General features: G+C 48.2%; 1 protein-coding gene across 8 annotated transcripts in view; it reads left to right on the top strand.

Annotated features, from left to right (window-relative positions):
• Nucleotides 1-20,879, top strand: part of GNG7 (G protein subunit gamma 7) — a 141,899-nt gene that overhangs the window by 83,957 nt on the left and 37,063 nt on the right. For 4 of the 8 annotated variants that reach the window (XM_075902746.2, XM_075902743.2, XM_075902742.2 and 1 more), the window contains exon 3: nt 4,564-4,588. The exons of 2 other annotated variants lie outside the window; for them this stretch is intronic. Coding sequence is in view for 2 of the 6 variants with exons in the window: in XM_089774919.1 (XP_089631045.1) it covers nt 4,564-4,588; nt 18,567-18,730 (189 nt within the window). In the remaining 4 variants the exon portion in view is untranslated. Of the gene's footprint in view, nt 1-4,563; nt 4,589-18,566; nt 18,970-20,879 lie in introns of those variants that run through there. 2 more of the 8 variants (XM_089774919.1, XM_075902741.2) reach the window with 1 other exon arrangement.

Genomic DNA, 20,879 nt, shown 5'->3' with positions numbered 1-20,879 from the left:
TACAGCAGTTCTCCAGATAACTTGAGACCTCGTTTCACTGGCTGGCAGAGGCTGAGCAATCTAGATCAACCAGCTTCAGTGCTGCAAATCTAAATCTGAAACCTAACCACATAGAAACTAAACACGTATCAGGCTGTTTTTACCTGTGATGCTTTTCCCTTATCACCAAACACCTTCAACTAGTTGCATTGTTGAAAGGGTATACTCATGTATACTCTTTGAAACAACAGTGCCCAGGGTTATAAGACACTGGGTCCTGGCAGCTGTGTTGGACACTGCTGGTTATGTGCATGTGCATCAGATTTTAAGGTGTAAACTGTAATATGGTGGGTGGGATTATATTATCAAAATGACTGTAAAGTTCCTGAGAAAATGCTGGACTGTCCATACTTTGTATTCTTACAAGAGCGGGTACCGATTGTATTTTTGATCAGCTGTAAGAAAAAGGACGTCATTACACTAGTTGTAATCTTCTTGGCAGGTGGCAGTAGTACTTGAATTATAAAAATGTACCTGTAACTTTTCTTCTCCTCCTTTTCTTCCCCTCTTCCCCTCCAAGAAGAAATTCAGTAGCCAGCGATTCTGCTCTTTTGTCATGGATTCTAGGGGGACTTCATCCCTTCCTCAGCAAATTATTCAACATTGGTTGCTATTCCACACTCTTTTGGTAGATAGGCCATTGGTTGCAGTGCTGGATTTATGCACAAGCTAAGTAAGCAACAGTTTAAGGCCTCCGATTATGAGGGGCTTCGAAATACAAAAAAAGACTTTTAGTTGCATCCTCTCCTGGGTACCAGTCTATATGCAAATAAAAAGCTTTATTTCTATTTGCATTGCCCTTTCTGTTAGAATAGTGCAGGCAGCCCCTGACTTGCGACGCTTCCCCAGGAACCGATCGCGTCGCAAGTCGGAGGTGTCCTAACTCAAACCCGCATTTACGATAGGCGCTACTGGAAATGTGGACCAAGGACATTAGTTGGGGGTTTTTGGCCCCCTCTGCACTTACAAAAATGGTCGTGTGTGTGGGGGGGGGGGGTGTACAACTTGGGCTGTCATAAGGTGGGGGTTTCCTATACACCATTTTTGGTAATGCTATGGGCCTCTTCAAACTTGCCATAGCTTAGGGCCTCAGTCCTGATTGGTTGTCTTCAGTCTATCACTTTAGCAGCACTTTTACATTCTGTCCCATGGGATAGAAATGTGTGGGCTTCCTTTTAACAAGTTAAATTAGGAACTTGAATGCAAATTGGGGCTTAGAGGGACATGGCCAGGTCATATTTGGTTTTTTTCAGTGACACTTGTGCTGTGTGTACAACCTAAGCTTTGCAGAATTCAGCGATAGCATGAGAATGTGCATGACCACTCTCCATGATGAGAGATCTGTTTCCTGGACACCACAGTACAAATCACAGTACAAATTTAAATGGTAAATTAGACACCACTCTCTACAGAAAACCCACTGACTCCTACAGTTACCTACATGCCTCCAGCTCCCATCCAGAACACACCATACAATCCATCGTCTGTAGCCAAGCCCTTCAATACAACTGCATTTGCTCTAATCCCACTGACAGAGACCAGAAACTTCAGGATCTCTACCAAGCATTTATAAACCTCAATTACCCACCCGGAGAAATAAAAAGACAAATTGAAAGAGCCAGACTAATACCCAGAAACCATCTACTTCAAGACAGGCCCAAGAAAACCAACAATAGAACACCACTTGTTATCACCGATAGCCCCCAACTTAAACTGGTACAACACATTATCAATAAACTACAGCCTATACTGGAACAGGATACTACACTCCGAGAGGCTCTGGGAGACAGACCCATACTTTCCTATAGACAACCACCTAACCTCAGGATGATTCTTACCAACAACCACAGGACATATCACACTAATACTAATCCTGGAATTTTCCCTTGCAACAAACCCCGGTGCCAGCTTTGTCCACATATTTACTCTGCTGACACTATCATTGGACCTAGCCAGTTCAGTTACAAGATCAAGAACACATATTCCTGCTCATCCAGAAATATAATTTATGCCACCATGTGCTGACTATGTCTGTCTATGTACATTGGACAAACGTCTCAGACACTTCACCAAAGAATCAATGCACACAAAACAGATATCAGACAGTTTCACAAAGAAAAAAGTTTCTTGCCATTTCAACCAGAAAGGGCATTGTCTCAACGACTTGACTACCTGCATCCTGCTTCAAAGACATTTTAACACAAGACTTCAAAGAGAAACCTCTGAACTGTCATTCATGCTTAAATTTGACACTTTACGACTGGGCCTTAACCAAGATGCTAACTATCCTACCCGTTACAAAGATAGCTTCCCCAATTATCACCTCTAATATCATTAGCTCACAGACAGTAACTTCCTCCCCTCACCCCCCTCTGTTCTGAAATTTGATTTGTCCTTTTTATATGTGTTCACTTTTTTTGATTGTATCCCTTTGGTATATATGGTCATGCCAATTTTCTTCCACAATTTGATCTGAGGAAGTGGGTCTGGTCCACGAAAGCTCATGACCTAATAAACTATCTTGTTAGTCTTTAAAGTGCTGCATAGTCCTGTCTTTTGTTTCAGCATGACCACTCAGATTTTCCTAAATCGGTCCAAAGGCTTGTTTTAAAGAGAGACAGGTAAAAATGATGGAAAAGTAAAATAGATGCTTTAATGTAAGATGCGTGTGTAAGGAGGTACGAAAACCTGCATTTTAATGTGTCCTTTTTAAAATGAGCAATGTAAATGCATGGGACAAATAGCTTCTGTGGTAGGGGTTTTAATGTAGGGCCAAATAACATCTATACAGTTACAGGCTCTGCATGGCGTATCCAGCTTGCTCCTGCACTTGTTGAACCTGTAACAGGGCCAAGTTACGGTCTAATAGTTATTTCAGAAACAAGTCAGTATTGTGTTTGGTGTAAATGATTTGAGTAGCCTGGTAAAATTCCATTAATCCCATCTAAGACCACCCATTTCCTAGGCCATTTCAAGTGAGCCAATCATGGGATACAAATTTCCTGTTGCCTTCATTTGCCCCCACTACTCAGTGTAATAAAACAGCATGCCAGAAAATCAGGTTGGTTCCTATAATGATGTTCCTGTCACTTGTTCCATTTTAGGTTAATTTGCTTGATAAGGAGGTTATAGTTTTCCAGCTTTCAGCTTGCGCCAGGTTCTCTGCTAGTTTTTTTTTTTAAAACTAGAGCCCAAAGCTGGAAGTACACAAAGCTTGTTAGTTTGTAAAGACATTTGAAGTATTCAGTGTTAACAAATGGAAATTTCTGGTTTAAAATTTTTGCGTAGAAATTATAGTACAATGTCATTAAGAATCTTTAGCACCATGCAAAGCCAGCTGAATTTCCTTAAGTATCTTACTTGGGGCTGTGATTCATTCTTTTTCCCCTTGTGTTTTTGAAACTGAAGCAGAATAAATTCTTGAAAAGACAGACTCCCCAAAGAATGCTGGTTATGTCAAAAATGTACCGTGCTCCAGAGCCATGCTGGTTCCGTCCCTTATCTGCCCCCTTATCCCTGCCAACATGGAGTGCCTTAGGCGTAGGCTCTGCCGTTTGTCTGAATACAGCCGCTCCCCGAGTTACGACCATCTCCACTTACGAACATCCGCACTTACGACCAAAGTGGTCGTAAATGCGAATCCGAGTTACGAACGGTGATCGGCGCTTATGAACAGCGCGGTTGCCATGGAACTCTGTGGGATCCGAGTTCGTAACTCGGGGAATGGCTATACCTTCTTGCCGCATTGCTGCCTTCAGTTTTGGTAGTCACTTGTATCATTTTGACTTGCAACTTAGGAATGTTAAATTTCCATTAATCAGCTAATCGAGTAGCCGATGAAATTTCGATTAGTTGATAAGAGGGAGGTGGGGCACTTGCCTCTGTAGTAAGAGCCACCTGCACCTCAGGCACAAGCACAGCCGGGAACATGGGACAAGCAGGGACTAGACAGTCCCCACTTGCCCTGGTTCTGACTCCTGCACTTCTGCCTTTGAAATGTAGCCCCTGGGGACCTCTTGCTACATTTCCAAAGGCAGAGGCGCAGCAATCAGTACCTGGCACGAGTGGGGACGGCTTCAGTCCCTGCTCACGGTATTTCCCCGCTGTGCGTCTGCCTCCCCTGCCCCCGTGGAAACAGTGCTGGGGGGAACCAGTTTTTAAGCTGGCTCCCCCCAGCACCAGCTCCTGCTTCCCCCCCAGCTGGCTCTCTCTAATAGAAGTGACTAGTTTAGTCACTACTCGACTACCCGATAGGCATATGCTTATTAGGTGTCAACTAGCCGCTTACTTCCCTATTTCAGCCCCTGCCTAAAAAATGACTTACAAAATGTTGTACAGTTGAAGCAATCCTTCTTCCTGGCAGGTTTATTTTGTGCCATCAGATACCACGAGACTATCTCCTGAGGGACTTCCCGTACCTGATGTTGCAGAGTTTTCCTGTGAAGGGTGTAAATGTGTACTATGTGCTAAGTCGTTATGTGTGATCATTTCAGGATAACACTTGTCCAATGTTTTTTCTTTCAGGAATTATCCAGAAACAGTGAGAAAGGTATGTACCCACTGGCCATTTTGAGCCCTTTCCTTAAAAGCTGTACAACTACACATGGCATGCTGTTTCATGGCATAGGTGTATGTCTGGTTGGAATCGTTTCTAGTCTGTAATGCTGCTTGCCCTAAGAACTGACAGTTCAAACACAGATTTCTAATGGGACTGGTATTCCTGATGCATGGAAATATGCTATTCAGAATACTTTCAGGTGCGATGTCAAATAAGTTTGTCCTAGAAAAACTGATCCTACATCTTAAAGTGCCCCTGCATTTTTTCTGGGCTTAGTTGCTAGAATTAGTGTTTAAAAAAAGGGGGGGAGGAGGGGGAGTCAATATATTTGAATTTATGCTTGAATAATTTATACTTACATTTCTCAGTATAATTGCCTGACTTCAAAATATAAAGCACGGCCCAGAGGTGGCAGTTTGTAAATCACAGGACAAGTAAGTTACTTTCCAAGCTTGCCTCAGATTTACACTAAAATCTAAAGACTTGGCATTCCAAGTGTGGAACAGGGAGGAATAGAAATAGCATGATCAGTCATTCCTCTCTATTAGAATGAGTGTTAGAGGCACTGAAACCCTTGAGAGAAGATGGAAGAGAATGGAAAAGGCAAATTACAAATGTATACTCAGGTTTCTACTATGACGTGGATTGGTGTTTGTAGAATGCCCAGCTTAAAATACTGATCTTCCTTTGTGTAAAGTATGACATGGTGTATCCTGTATCTTTTTCAGTATCTATTTTTAGCCATTAATTTATTATTTGCAATCTCTGAAAATTCATCAAGCATATGAAATGTTCCAGTGTGGGGTCCTGAAATGTGCCTGGGTCTCGTTGAGCTAACAAAATGGCATCTACCATCCATTGGTCATGATTTGAATGTTTTGTTCGAACTACAAAGACACTGAACGCATGCAAATTGAAACCTCCTTCCTCATTCCGACCAGGCAGGCCAAAGGTCGGAATAAAAGCTAACTTGCTTAAGGCTTTTTCTAACAAGATTCTCTGTGTCTTTTACATTCTCATTTGTAACATAATAAGATTCTGTCATCCACCCCCAGAGATGTAGAGAAGTACAATTATATATAAATAGTTCACAGAAATGTATCTTGCGTAGGAAGGCTTGTTAACATTCAAATGGTACAACCTTCCCATGCTATTCCCAGAGGAGTGCACGTTGGGAAGCATCTCGAGATCAGCTCAGGATGCTAGGTGCTCAAGGGTGCCTTGGGCACCCCCACCTTTGCCAGTCTAAAGTGTCTGGTTGGGAAATTGGGGGCACTGGTCCTGATGCAAATTGTGCTTCCTGCAAACTGGACCCAAGGCAGCAACGCTCGAAGGGTGAGGCTGCAGCTTTGGAGTTAGACCAGCAGTGGATAAGCGAGGTCTCGCAGGATCGGGCAGTTGGCTAACTGCATGCGCGTGCCTAGAGCAGGGGTCTCCAACCTTTTTAAGCACGCGATCACTTTTTGAATTTAAGTGCAATGCAGGATCTACCTCAAACCCAAACACCCTTGCCCTGCCTCCTTCGTGCCCCTTCTCCAAGGCCCCACCCCCTGCTCACTCCATCCTCCCTTCCTCCCTCCCCCATTCTCACTCAGTTTTATCGGGATGGGGACAGAGGTCAGGGGTGCGGGAGGGGGAATAGGGACTCTGATCTTGGGCTAAAGGATCTGGAGTGTGGGAGAGGTTCTGAGCTGAGGTAGTTGAGCAGCCAGGGGGGTTCAGGGTGCAGGCTCCGGGGCGGAGAGGGGGTTGGGTGCCGGGGGACTCAGGGCTAGGGCAGGAGTTTGGGGTGTGTGACGTAGTGGGGGGGAACTTGCTGGTTTCTATGGGTCTGTGGTAACCCCCACTGGCTGCCGCCAGTACCACAGCCAAGAAGGACAGGGATGGATCATTATGCAAAGGGATCTCGCAACCGGTCTGACCAGCTAACCCCCATGGAGAGGAACAAAGGAAGGTGGATGCTGCCCTGGCTGGGGGGCAGGGCTGGAGGAGGGTGGGTTAGTTTCTGTCTGGGAGGATGGAGGAAGCAGCCTCAGCAACAGGCTGGGGGGTTTAGAAGCCAAGACCTCCCCCCATATCAAGGGGGGCTGAGGCATCCTAGGCCTGTCCTGTAACCTGATGACATCTGTGCTGTGCTGTATCCTGAAGATGCAATAAACCACCTCTATTCTACTGGCTGGTGGAGTCTGTTCGTGCCATTCCGGGGGTGCAGGAGACGGGGGACCCCCGACGCGCCGTCACAGGGTGCAAGAGAGGTTCAGGACTGGGGCTGGTTGTGGGTTCGGATGTGGGCTTCAGCTGGGCGCCACTTACCACAGGTGGCTTCTGGGTGGTGGTGCAGGGGACTAAGGCAGGCTCACCCCCTACTCCCAAAAGCAGCCAGCAGACTTCCTCCATCCCTGCTCCCTCTGCTCTGTGGAGATGGGAGACAGGGTGGGTGGAGGGTCACCCTGACATCAGCACCCCCTCCTCTTCTTCCTGTACCCTGTGCAGCAAGCAAGAGACTCCCATGGGTGGGGGGCAGCTCCAAGGCAGAGGGCAGGAGCAGCAGATGAAGGGCCAGCACTTGACAGCCTCCCGGCCAAACCTGTCAGGATCACCTGTCAAAGGCTCCAAAATCTACCAGTAGATCCCAATCTACTGGTTGGGGTCCATTGGCCTAGAGTTAGCAGGGAGTGTTGGCTGAACCGTAGCAGCGCTGTGACTGGCTGCAGAGGGAGCGTGCAGCTCTCAACTGTCAACGGAGCGTGCGGTCAGAACTCACCTTCACCCGCCTTTGTTTTACGTGCGTGTTGCTTTGGTAATCCTGGTGGGGAACAAAATGACGTGGATGGAAACCAGCGGGCTTGTTGCTCGTGGGCACTGAGAAACAATGTCTTACAAGCTGCACACACAACCCCAGTGGGCCATCTGTCACCCTCAGGCCAATGGTAGCCCTCCACTGAATTAGACTTTTGTGTCCAGTTTTATTTAAGCCTGAAGTTGCAACAAGAACAATGCAGAGTGAATTGTTTTGCCTCAAGTCAGCCACTTGCTAGGCAAAGTAGGATCTAAATTTGGTGGCTTTGTAGTAATGTGAAGGAGGTATTTAAATTTTTGGAACACATTTAAATCCCTGTCAATCTGCTCTTATGTAAACTTTCTTTGGAGCTGAGGCAGTGGGATGTAATTATTTTTAGCAGATTTAAGGCTGGGTAGGTAGAGTCCAAGTACTTAGCTACACACGGAAATGTTTTCTCACTAAGGTAGCAAGTGAATTTAAAATGACAAAGATTTATTGTGGAATAAGGATCCACTCGTGGGGGGTTAATCAGAGTGAATTTGAAACAACTCCGAGCTGAGACAAGCTTGTATTAATTCCCTCATTAGCCGATGATCAATCTTCCTTGTACTGAAAAGCTCCCCTCTCTACGGCTCAGAACAGTCCTTTTTTGGTAGCTCCACACTGAATCTTCACTAGAAACCATACTGTGCCTCTGAGATTAGCACTGGGTCGTGACGCTGACAGGAGGTCATGCACCACTGTTTCTTGCCAAGGGCCAGATAAATTGGTTGCCGAGACACCTACAGATGCCTAGGCTGGAATCTATTTTCTACAGTGATTGGCGCATGGATTTTTGGCTGAGAGAGAGACAGGTTTCCCAGGAAAGGTAAACAATTGTTTATTAAATCAATCCCTTCGTTTTATTTAGATCAGGATTTCTGTATTTAAATGAGATTTTGTTTTTAGAAAAGTAAACCTGTTCAAAACTAGATTTGAAATTAATCAATTAATAAAGTAAATGTGGTGCATCTGCCTTCCAGATAAGTAAACGGGTGCTGCTCTTCTATATAAAATGTATGCATGGGGAACAGCTTTAATTTTTTAGCTCAACTCAAGCATCGCAAATAACATCACGATGTCACATGCTGCATTAAGTATCTATATTTTCAGTTGTTACAGTGGAGTGAATGCTGGTTGTTAATTTTTTTCCAAATGCAAGTACGTTGAGTGCCTGAAGTGCAGAAAATCTTTTATCTTAATTACTTCTGGGTTCAGCTCAGCCAATGGGTGCAGAGAGAATACTTTCTTCACTTGGACTAATTCATTCAAAGTTGAGAACCCGATGGCAGTTTAAGAAGCAGAACAGTTCGTTTTCCCGGTTCACATCAAGGAATAAAGGCAGGTTTGAGAGGAAGAGATCTACTAGATCTTGAAGGACATGAGACGCAGAATAGGATTTTATCAAGTACCAAAATATAGGCGCCTTTAAAAATCCTGCTAGGCTTCTATCTGCAGCTTTAGGTGCCTTTGCAAATCTGGTCCCATGGTGAACAGAGACAGTTCATTTTCAATAGTTAATATTTAGTTAAATACAGAATAGATTTGGATAAACTTGGTATGCATCTTTGCACACTTAAAAACTATTTTTAAAGAACTAATTTTAAAAGGCCTGTTTTTGTACATTTTAATTGCATTTCAGTTTCCATCCAAATGCAACTGGACACAAATCCCAATAAAATCTATTAAATAAGAACTGCATCATTCACCACTTACTAACATAATGTAGAAATTAAGAATTTGATGTAGTAAGCTACATAAGAACGGCCATGCTGGTTCAGACTGTTGGTCCAGCTAATCCAATATAGGGATGTTAAATTCAAATTAATTGGCTAATTGAATAGTCAATGCAATTTGCATCGACTTCGATTAGTCGATAAGGGCGCTTCTGCCTTTGAAGTGTAGAAACCGCCCCAGAGCTATTGCTGCACCTCAAAGACGAAAGCGCTGCGGGGAGTCCCCCTCTGGCCCTGAGCTCCCCGCAGCATTTCAAACTGGCAGCGCCGCATGGAGCCCGGGGTCAGCTGGGGACTCTGAGTGCATAGGCTGGTGCTGCTTTGAAACGCCTCAGAGAGCCCGGCGTCAGGCTCCACGTGGTGATTCAAAGCAGCAGCGCTGTGTGGAGCCCAGGCAGTAGTCAAGAAATGCGTCACCTGCCATCCAGTCCCAGAATCCGGCAGTCAGACACGCAGCTCGTGGGCTTGCACCCGGCCCAGGGTCATTGGCAATCATTGGTGGGCCATCCTGCTCTGAATCCAGGTATAGCTTTGGCCTCCATACCGTCCCCTGGCAGTGATCGCTGCAGGCTGGCTGCATTGCGGGATGGAAGCGCTTTCTTCTGTGATTAAACCTGCTGCGTATGAATTCCATGGGTTCTTGTAATGACAGGGACTGCGCTAGCAGGTGCGGACAGCGTAGCTCGGGGCCTTGCCTGCAGTGGTGTTCGGGGGTCGGTTTTTGTAAATGAAGGGGAAATTGTGCCTGCTTTCCTTACACGATTGTATAGGGCCGGGGAATGGGAAAAGGGGGTTCAGGCATGGGGTAGGGGTGCAGGACTCTGAGCAAGGGGCCAAGGGCAGGGAATGAGGAGGCTGGGGAGAACTTACTGGGGCCGGCGAGGGTGGTGCTGCTGTGGCAACAGCTCATCCAGGAGGCTGGGGCTGCGTAGACTGGCCTCAGCCCACAGCCTGACAGGGGTGGGGGACTGAGGCTGAGGGACAGCCCCAGCCCATGGCCTGCAGCCTGTCCGGGAGGTGGGGGGACGAAGCTCCAGGGGCCAGTCATGACCTCTAGTGGCCCCAGTTTCCTGCAGCCTGTCCTGGACGGGGGGAGGCTCCCTTAGCCCCGCCATGATTTGCAGGCTCTCTGCACTGTGGGGCGGGGGGAGAGGGACAGACTCTGGGAGCTTCCCCCAGCCTGCAGTGCTGTCCCCTGCCCTGGTGGTCTGCAGGAAGGCCTCCAGGGGCCCCTTGCAGTCTGCAGGCTGGGAGTGGGGGAGGGCCTAGGGCTGGCCCCAGCCTCCAGGGCCCACCTTGTCATGCAGGCTGACCGGAGGGAGAGCAGGGCTCAGCGGCCTAGCCCCAGCCTTTAGCACGCCCTCCCCCCATGTTGTCTTGAAATGTGGGGGGGCCCCCCTGGTGGCCACTCTCCTATCACATCCCTCCAAACAGCAGCCCCTCCCTTTGCACGGTATGGAAAACTGTCCTTTTCCTGGGGCTTCCGGTTCTCCTGGCACAGCCAACCCCGGACCTTGCTTCAAGTTAGGAGAAGAGGAAGCTGCCTGCCGAATTTGGTGGCCCTGTCCCTTACTGCTTAGGAGGAGTTCCTGAACAGACTCGCAGACAGACACACCCTAAAATTAGCTTCCCTGTTCAATTTCTTCCCACCAGTCAAGATTTTAAAGACTTCTCTCGTATCTCCCTTAATTATGTCTCTCCCTGCTGAAACGTCTAGTTTTGTGAGATTCCTTTGTGGCTCTTGGCAGTCTGCTTTGGACTTAAACTGTTCAGAGTTTAAAAAAAAAATCTCTGAAGGGTCATCATGTTAGTCTGTAACTTTAAAACCGAGTGGTCCTGTGACACTGGAGAAGCAAAACAGATGCTGAGCTTTTTGTGGGCAAAACCTCTTCATCAGACGGCGATCATCGGTGTTCCCTCCAAGCTGCCTAGCTTCTCTGGTGATTCATAAGCCCACCCAGTCAGTCAGCTCCTGCATGGAGCCCTGAACCGCTGCCTGGGTGGGCGGATGAATCCTCACTGCTTAGAGGGAACACTGCCGACGACCATCTGATGAAGTGGTTTTGCCCACAAAAGCTCCTAATTCTATCTGGTTTGGTCAGTGTCTAAGGTGCCGCAGGACCACCCGTTGTTTCGAGTAAGTTTGTATCCTCTACAGACTTCCCCCTCACTGATCACTCCTTCTTCCAGATTATTTATGAATGTTGAACACCACAGATCCCTAGGAGACTCTTCACATCGCTCCATTCTGAAACTGACCATTTACTGCTATCCCCTTGTTTCCTGTTTTTTAACTAGTTGCTGAGCCATGAGAGGGTTTCCCTCTTATCCCATGACAGTTTGGTGAGGGACCTAGTCAAAGGCCTTCTTGTAGTCCAAGTACCGCCACTAGATTGCTCTTGTCCACATATTTGTTGACTCCTCCCCCTTAAAGAATTCCAATAGATTGGCGAGGCGCGAGATTGTCTTTTCAAAAAGCTGTATTGACTCTTCCCCTGCAAATCTTCTTCATCTGTATGATCTTTCTGTGCTTTGCTATCGTTCCAGCGAAGGACATTAAAATGCGATTTGGCTAGGCTAATTGTATAGTCCATACAATTTGTATCGACTGTACAACGAGTCGATAAGCGCCCCTGCAGAGCCGCAGCTCTGAGCAGTCCTGGCTCGTGCCGCCTCCAGAGCCCCCTGCGCTACGGCTCTCCATTTTAAATGTAGCGAGAGCCACTGCAGCTGGGCTCTTACTACATTTAAAATGCATAGGTTCAGTGATTGACACACGCCGGGACTGGTCGGTCCCAGCTCGCGCTGAGTCCAGCAGCCTCTGTTCCCAGTGGACAACCCTGTTCGTGCCTCCAGGGCTGGCCGTGGGCAGGGGCTGTGACCCAACCCCTGTCCATGGCCAGCCCTGGCTGCTGCAAACAAAGACTGCTCCAGCACCAGCCCCTGTTCATGGCGTCCAGGACTGGCTCACGCCATTTCCCTCTGTGCCTCTGGCCTCCCTTGGCCCCCCGCAGAGATGGTGCAGGGGAGAGCTGGCTTTACCAGCCCCGCCCCCGCCCATGCCCCTGCCCTTTGCTGCCTCTCTCTGCTAGAGGCAACAAGGGTGGGGAAGCAACTAGTGGAGTTACATTTGCTTATCGGATGTGCGACTACCCACTTACATCCCTAGTTCCAACCAATTTGCCTGGCACTGAAATTAGGCTCAGCAGCCTGGAAATAGCCATGATTGCCTCCATCACATTCGCTGTCCTCCGGGCACCTGGTGCTGATGCCGGTTCAAATGACCGGTTGCACCCCACAGGGAATAGTTCTGCCGCCTCATGTTCGTGTTCCTTCAGAACTCTTGGGGGATCCCATCTGGGCCTGGTGACCTGTTGCTGTTCAGTGTATCCATTTATCCCGGGCACATTAATTGCGTAAATAAATGTGTATAGACAGCGTCAGCAAAAGTACCCAATCTGATGTAAAGTCTATATTTGGCTGCAGATAAGCGGGTCTTAATGGTTACCAGCCAATGAGAATGAACCTTCCTTTAGGAAAATAAATAGAAAGTACAAATGTAGAAGTAGATTCAGTAGCATTTCTGATAAGGATTTAAATCAGTAAACAGAGAAGTGATCTAAATTGATTTAAATCTACCCTGCTTTGATTATTCTTTCTCTTCTCCCTCAGCTTAGGTCTTTCTCTTTCTAACTGCAACTCAGCATCCATCAAGTTAGAGCCAATGCTGGCAGATAAGGGAATAGTGCTAATCTAGAACATCCTATTAAGTGCTTTCAGGTTAAGTTGTGGTGGGGGAGGGAGGAGAATAAAGGGTTTTTTTATCATGCTGCTGCTGGTAGCAGTTCTGTGTCAGTGTTGGATGAATAGCCTCATTTGGGATGTGTACTGTACACAGAGAAATTGCTGCGTGGTATAAAGCAGTTCTCAAGGTGTACTGGTTTATAGGTCAGGTCAATATGACTGTTTTCATTTTGAGTGTTTTTGCGGAACACTCACTAACATGGCGTCTATTATAGCCGGGGTGGGGAACCTTTTTTGGGCTGGGGGCTGCTGGCCCACAGAAAAATCAGTTGGGGGCTGCACACAAGTGAGAAGCAAAGTGAGATGCTCCTGTCTGAGAAGGAAAAAGACCCTCCCCACGGTCCCCTTGCACACCAGAGCGCTGGTAGATTTTGTGTGCTCCAGCCCCATGGGTGGCTGGTAGGGGGATCCCTGAGCCTCAGGGGCCGGATCCTGGCAAGTGGGGGGCCAGACCTGAGGATCCCTGTGTTACAACATGGATTGCCTACTCTAGAGCATTCTGCATGAAGCTGGGAGAAGTTTGAATGGATTGATATTCTAGTGTACTAGATCTTCCAAACACGTGCAGCTCTACAAAAATGAGTAAGCTGAAGGTCAGCTCTTACATGCAGATTACTTGTTTCTCTCCTTGTATAACCTGCTGTGTAATTCGTCAGTGTCTCTTTTTTTTTTTTCTCTCTCTTCTCTCTCTCTCTCCCTCTGACTGGAACTCTTTTAAATTGGTTACAACTCCCCAGTCCTTAGCTCAGCTTCTGAACCCATTCCAAGGCCATGTGATGTGACTTCCTGTAATAGAGACAAAAGAAAGCAACTTTCTGCTTCCTTTCCCTGCCCAACAGAATCCATGGTCCATGTGGGAGTTGCTCCTCGGTTGCAAATCCTCACATGATGTTGCAGTCATCAGAGTTACCAGAAGACCCAGGCTTCCGTGCAAACAGCTACACAGACACTGCAGTCACATGCGGCACTGTAACTCCTTTGATGGATGAAACAAGCGCAAAGGAGTCATCCAGTCCATCAAGCTGCATTTCCATCTGGGTTAGGGAACAAGTCTCCTCCTCTTGACTTGCATGCTGCTGACTTAATTAAGGGCTCTTGGCTTCCCTGCAAATCTATTTTGAGTCCTTGTGGGCACCTCATTTGTGCCCTCTGCAGACCTAGCCCTGCTGAAACCAAGGTTCAAGGGAGTGAAAGCAGTGGCCACAGGCCTGCTCGGGTTTGTTTTGTGCCACATGAACAAAGGCAGTAGTGCTGCTAGTGCTCCTGTAATGGGGCTGCTTCTAAAGGTCAAGCACACTTCTGGAGACATGAACAGGAGCTGGCGCTGAACGGGGCGAAGCCGCTTCAGACTGTGCACGAGAAGTCGTTTCTGTGCTCGCTGGATGCGAGTAAGGGAGCCTGCAGAGGAGTGTGCTTGTGAAAGAGGTTGCCAGTAGACTAAAAACCAAACCTATTGTCAGACTCCCAGGGCACCTTGCCTGACCCTTAGCACCGCGCTTCCCCATTGCGGGGGCCTGGCTTGGGGCATGGCAAACCAACCCAGTGGCTAAGGCGCTGGACTGGGATTCAGGAGACCGTGGTTCTGTTCCCAGCTCTGCTACTGAGCTGCTGGGTGACCATGGCCAGCTCACTCCCTCCCCGTTTGGCCACCCCCTTCTGCCTTGTTCATCTCTAGTACAAGCTGCTGGAGGCAGGGATTGCCTCTGTGTTACTAGTGGGACCCTGGTATCAGCTGGGGCCTCGAGTCAGAGCCATCCCTTCACAGGTCGGTTTGAGGCGGCCACCCCAGGCCCTGAACTTTGGGGGGGCATCTCGACCGTACTATGGGCAGGGCCCAGGGCAGACCAGGGCGTAGCCAGGGGGCCTGGTGTGGGGCAGCAGCAGGGGTTGGGCCCCCCTGCGCTCACCACAGCAATCCGGCAGCCTGCTCTGCCTGCCTGCGCTCTGCTTCCCCCCATCACAGTGGAGTGGAGCAGAGCAGGCTGCTGGGTCGTTCCAACTCCTGTCGCTGCATTGAGTGTAGGGGGGCTGTGACCGCTGCTGCCACGCCCCATGCAACCCCCCACCCCCACCCCCACCCCTGGTAATTGTGATGCTTGGGGGAGGGATGCAATGAGGGGGCAGGGGCGGGGCTTGGGCCAAGTGTGAAACAGTGGTAGAAAGGAGCAGGAGGCAGTGGTAGGTGTGTGGTGTGGGGGACATTGCCCTGGGCTCCATGCCTGGGGCACTGGGGGTGGGGGCTCTTCTGGGCCCCACACCTCTAGGCACTGCTAGGACACATCTGAAAAGAATTCTCCTGTCATACCATTAGGGGGAGATGCCAACCACAGTTTCTCCTTCAGATGTCATGGAAAGCAAACACCTCCAGCCACTTCCAGAGAACTAACTTGCATAGAAAGTGATGTTTACAGGTGATCTGCTTTTTCGGTGTCCTTAATGAATGCCTATTACGTGTTAATTACTGCTGCTGTGCTGTGCTACCTACAGGCCAACAAAGATTGGCCCCCGGTTATGCAAGGTGCGGTGCAGAGCAGTGGATGATCCCTGTTCAAAAGAGCCCTACAATCTAAACCCAACCGACCCTGGGTGGGGGAAGGGTGAAGCACGCAACCGGACTTCTCTGTGGCATGGCCACTGCTCTCCTTGGCGTCGCGTTGATTCCCGTGGGACGGTTGTGATGCAAGGCTTTCCAGAGCGCGCTGCGGGGCTGCACCGGAAGGAGCTGCAGGAGGCTTAGGCGGGGATTGAACGTGAAGCCAGGCCTGCAAGGGGGAAAGGGGAGCACACACAGGGTGTTTGGTGGCTCTGTGAACGTTACTGGGGGAGCGATTGCTGCTGAGTGAGATTGAAACCCGATAAGCAAAGGTCACCTCGCAATGCCGGTGAATCAGAGATTTATAAGAAAGCAGCAGGCAGGCTCTTTCTGCTTCCTTTGGCTGGGCTTAGGAGCACTGAAACGTTGTGGGGCTACTCACACACACGTGCCGGGGGGCTGTGCCCTTCTGTGGGTACTAGTCACTGGTGCCCAGAACGCTCAGTGATTTGTCCTTTGTCTTTCTGTATAAGTCTGGAGCCGGTTTGACATATTTTGCAAAATGCTGTTTCCTCTCCGGCACGCTGCGCATCACTCCCTGTTCCTGCCTTCGTTTGGGCAGACAGCCCCAGATTAACAAATCGATACTGGGGAAGGGCTTGCGGAACTCAACGCCTTACGGGTTGGGCTTTTCAAAACCATCAGTGGGGAATTATGGAGCCTACTTTTCCCAGTGTGGACAAGGCCCCAGGCTCCGCTTTTTGAAGACTCTCTTTTGTCTTTGTAAAGCCCTGTCAGCTGTACAAGTCGGGGAGCTAGGGCTAGTGAAGGAAGCATTCAAATATGGCTTGTTACAGGTGCCAGCAGTTTCCCTGTCAATGTTCACAGAGGCTGAATGATTTCCGGGGCAAGCTGATTGCTTAATTCTGTCTTGAATCACTGTCTTCCTAATTAGTAGCTTTAAATAGCACTTTGTGCTGCCATCTGAGATGCTGAATCTACCAGAATGGCAAGTGTCATGACACAGGCTGGGGGACTCTGTGATTCGCGGGGTTAGGTTAGAAAATGGAAACTGCCCATCTTGCACTGCTTGCAGTAATTTTCACTGGTATCTGGATGTCTTGCCCATAGCTTTTCAGCAAAGTCTGGTACATTTCCGAGTCTGTTTTGCAATATGTAAATTCCTTTAGAAACAGACTGTCTTGCCACCTTGTTTTCAAGAACTTGTTCACCTCAGTTCGTGCTGTTTACAGTGTCCCTGCCACAAGGGTGTTAACAGAGAGGCTATTGCTGCTGTCTTTTAATTGATTCCTATGGTTCCTTGGAAATTAATTGTGCCACTTGAAAAATGCTTACCTCGAAATCTGCATCTTTCCCAGAATTCTTTACATGCTCACTTACTGTCCCCTCCCCAGAATTCTTTGTTGTCTTTTGCTTCTCCTAGATTGAAAAAGCTGGTGTCAAGGGACGGGAGAGTGCCCCCAAATGACACGAGAGATGTGTGTAACTGTTCTGGCGTAAGGCAGAAGTCTCCATTGTTCTTTTCCCAGAATGCCTTCTGATATGATCCCACCACCCTCTTAGTTGGGTTTCACAGCCTATGAAATGAACATCTGACAATTTGGGACTGTCCCATGTTGCACGTGAAGTCAATAGTAAAGAAACTGTCACTGTATTTGCACAGCATAGCTTGGTTAACTTAAACAAGTGCAGCTGTAGTAGAAATAGCACGTTGTATGAAGAGGCTGCTCTTAAGTAAGAAATCAATGACATTTGCTCCATGCTCTTCAAGGAAAGGCCTCTGAAGCAGTTGATTTTATCAGAAGGGTTCCTGTTAGAGCAGTCCATTAATCACATGTGACTAACTCAAAAATTGTGACTCATCACAGGTTTAATGGTGCTGGTAAACAGCAGAATACAAATTGAAACATTAACTATTTTGGATGGTTTTTATAAATTGTCAAATATATTGATTTGTTACAACACAGGATACAAAGTATCCAGTGCATAATGTATATCATTTATATCATTATTACTAGAAGATGTACTCAGCCTTGCTTGGGTCCTTACTCTCTGTGTGTGTGTGTGTGTGTGTGTGTGTGTGTGTGTGTGTGCGCGAATCACGGGGGGGGGAGGGGAGCTGAGGATAGGGGGTGTGGGTGCAGGAGTTAGGCAAGGGGTTGGGGATGGGGGACTCAGGGCAGGGGCTGGTAAGTCTGAGGCGCTCACAAGGTCTACCTGTGGTGGGGAGGGCCATACTGGGCCAGCTGCAGTGGCTCCTGGGGCCACACTGGGCCAGTGCTGGCGGCTTGGACTCCCTCTGTGACAGGGTGGTAGGGGGATAGTGGTGTGGTCGCCCAGCTGTGGTCCTAGCAGCCCCCTTCCTTTCCATATTGTGGGAAAACAATCCCATTCCAGGCACATCTTGTTTTCCTGGCACAACCAAACCCAGACCTTGTTTTAAGTTCGGCGAAGAGGAAGCTGTATCCCGATTCTGATGGTCCTAGCTCTCACTGTCTAGGAGGAGTTCTTGATCAGATGGATGCACAGATATGCACACTTCTAAAATACATAGATAATTATTGATTACAGATGGTTGCACTGTAAAAACAATACAAGAAATATTTTTCAATTTGCCTCACACAAGTACTACAGTGCAATCTCCCTGTTGTGACAGCGCAACTTACAAAAGTAAAATGTTGTTACATAGCTGCACTCCAAAACAAAACAATGTAAAACTTTAGAGCCTCCAAGACCACTCAGTTTTATTTCTTGGTCAGCCACTTAAGACAGACATGTTTGTTGACGTTCACGCTCACCACTTCTTATCGACAGTGTCACTTGAAAGAGAGACCAGAGATTCACGTGACAGTTTAGTAGCCCATGTTGCAAGGTGTGTACGTGCCAGACGTGCGAATTGTTCCTATGCCCTTTCATGCTTTAGCCACCATTTCAGAGGACATGCTTCACTGCCGATGATGCTCATTTAACGAAAACGCATGAATTAAATTTGTGACTGAACTCCTAGGGGGAGAGCTGTGTGTCACCTGCTGTTTTACCCGTATTCTGCCATAGATTTCACAAAGTCTCAGTCTCAGATGATGACCCAGCACTTGTTTTTCAAACACTTGCGTAGCAGATTTGACACAACGCGGAGAAGGTACCAGCGAGAGTTATCTAACGATAGGCACAGCTCTCGACCCAAGGCTGAAGAATCTGAAATGCCTGCCAAAATCTGAGCGAGATGAGGGATGGAGCATGCTTTCAGGAGCCGTAAAGGAGAAACAGTCCAGCGTGAAAACTACAGAACTCAAACCACCAGAGAAGAAAATCAGCCGGCTGGTGGTGGCATCTGATTCAGCTGATGAAAAGGAACATGCGTGCGCAGGCTCTGCTTTGGATCGTTGTCGGGCGGAACCTGCCCTCTGGAGTGATGTTGAAGCATGATGGGATATATGGCTCTTCAGTGCCTCTGGCAGGTAAATACTTTGCGACACCAGCAACAGCCTCACTTTCAGGTGACCTTGTAGACAAGAAGGGGGCAGCAGCATCTTCTGCACAATTTAACTAAACTTGTTCAGCCAATCGCTCAAACAAGACGTAGGACTGAGGGGACTTGGAGACCTAAAGTTTTACTTTGTTTTCTTCTTGAATGCAGGTGTTTGTGCCTAATTCTACACCTGAAAGCTCCGGGGTGACTCCCCCCAAAACACCATGGGCAGGAGGGGCAAGGGACCAGAGCCTGTGTGCAGCCCAGGGGATTAGCGGGAGGGAGGGGGAAGGGTGGCACCCACACTCATTGGCGATGCAGCTCTGTTCCCCCAGCCCCTGTCCATGTGACTCGGAGTGGGGGGTGGGATTGCGCCCTGCATGCACCAGCCAGAAGGGAAGCAATACAGCCAGGAGCCAGTGAAGCAGAGTGGGCGAGGGAGTGTCCCTCTGCTTTGCGCTGCTGCTGGCCCCAGGCCCCTGCTCGTTCCCCAGGCCAAGTGAGTGGGGCAGGGTTGGGGAGGAGCAGAGCAGCAGTGGGAAGAGGTGGGATCGGACCCTCCCTTGGGTTAGGGATGGCAGGGGGAGGAGTCACATGATGGGTGGTCACATGGCCAGTGCTCCCCCATGCCCTTCCTCGTCAGTCACCCCTGCTGAAGGTTTTGTGATCGAGATTGTGCTACAGGGAGCTGAAGAAAACAGTGTTTTGCTTTTTCCGGTGTAATTAAAAATGAAGTGAGCGCTGTTCCCTTTGCTTCTGTGTGGAAAGCAATACATTTGAAAATGTAGAAAAGGTCCAAAAATATTTAAATTGTGTTGTTAACCCGATCACTCATGGGACTAACTGCAATTAATTTTAATTGCTTGACAGCCATAATTCCTGTGTGTACTGTACATATGCTCCTTCGTTTCTGATACAAACCTACTTTCAAACAAACTCACAGTCCAGTGGCCCTGTAGCAGGGGTTCTCACACTGGGAATCATGATCCCTCGAGGAAGTTGCAGAGTGGTTACCTGGGTGTTACGAGTTGTCAGTTCCCAGGGCCAGATACCCTCAAACTTCCATTAAAATTAAATTATGCCCCCCATGTTTTATTTATGTATGTCACACTCAGAGGCTTGCTGTGTGAAAGGGGTAGCCAATATAATAAGTTTTTGAATACCATAGGTCTCAAAGACAGTGTGATGTTAAAGATGTCACATCAAAATTGTTGGACCCAAAATCTTGGTTGCTTTTTTTCCTCCTGATTTCTGTGATCAGAAAAAACATGCCACTTTTGGTTGTGAAGGGAAAATCTTTTAGTGAACTCAACACCACATTCGTGAGAGCAGCTTGCAACCACAAAGTAAACACATATGATGTCAGGGAACAGCTCACATTTCAAACTTCCAAGGAGTTGCAATTAACAGGTGAGGTGGTGTTAATGGGAGGGGAAATTGCCTTAATTGTACTGTGCAGAAGTGCCCAAACTTTCCAGAGCACTGTGGATAACACTTCACATCCTCTCTTCTGGGTGGGAAATGTAACCAAATGTGTGAATAGACAAACTGTACCGGCAGAAAATCTTGTGTCCTGGCTTTAGTTTGAGTCTTCCTCCAGTGCCTCACTCAGTTTTTTTCTGTGCCTTGATTTCTTTCCCCTTGTCTCTTTTTCCCTGAGTTTGCACTTTCCTGCCCTGATCCATGCTGTCCAGTTCTTCTTGTCCTATCTCTCCCTCCCCCCCCCCCCCCAGGCTGCCAAAATCTGCCATGCATGGCTTAAGGCTGAATGGGGCGTGAATCCAGCAAAAGGGCTCATAGCTCACCTTCTCCCTAAGGACCCTCCTTCCCACTTCTCCCCCTTCCTCCTGGAGCTTGAATGCTGGGAATCAGCTGTTTGCAGCACTCCAGAAGTGCTG

Source organism: Pelodiscus sinensis, chromosome 32, assembly GCF_052426305.1.
Source record: "Pelodiscus sinensis isolate ZL-2025 chromosome 32, ASM5242630v1, whole genome shotgun sequence".
NCBI lineage: Eukaryota > Metazoa > Chordata > Testudines > Trionychidae > Pelodiscus > Pelodiscus sinensis.
This window is presented reverse-complemented; position numbering and strand designations above follow the sequence as displayed.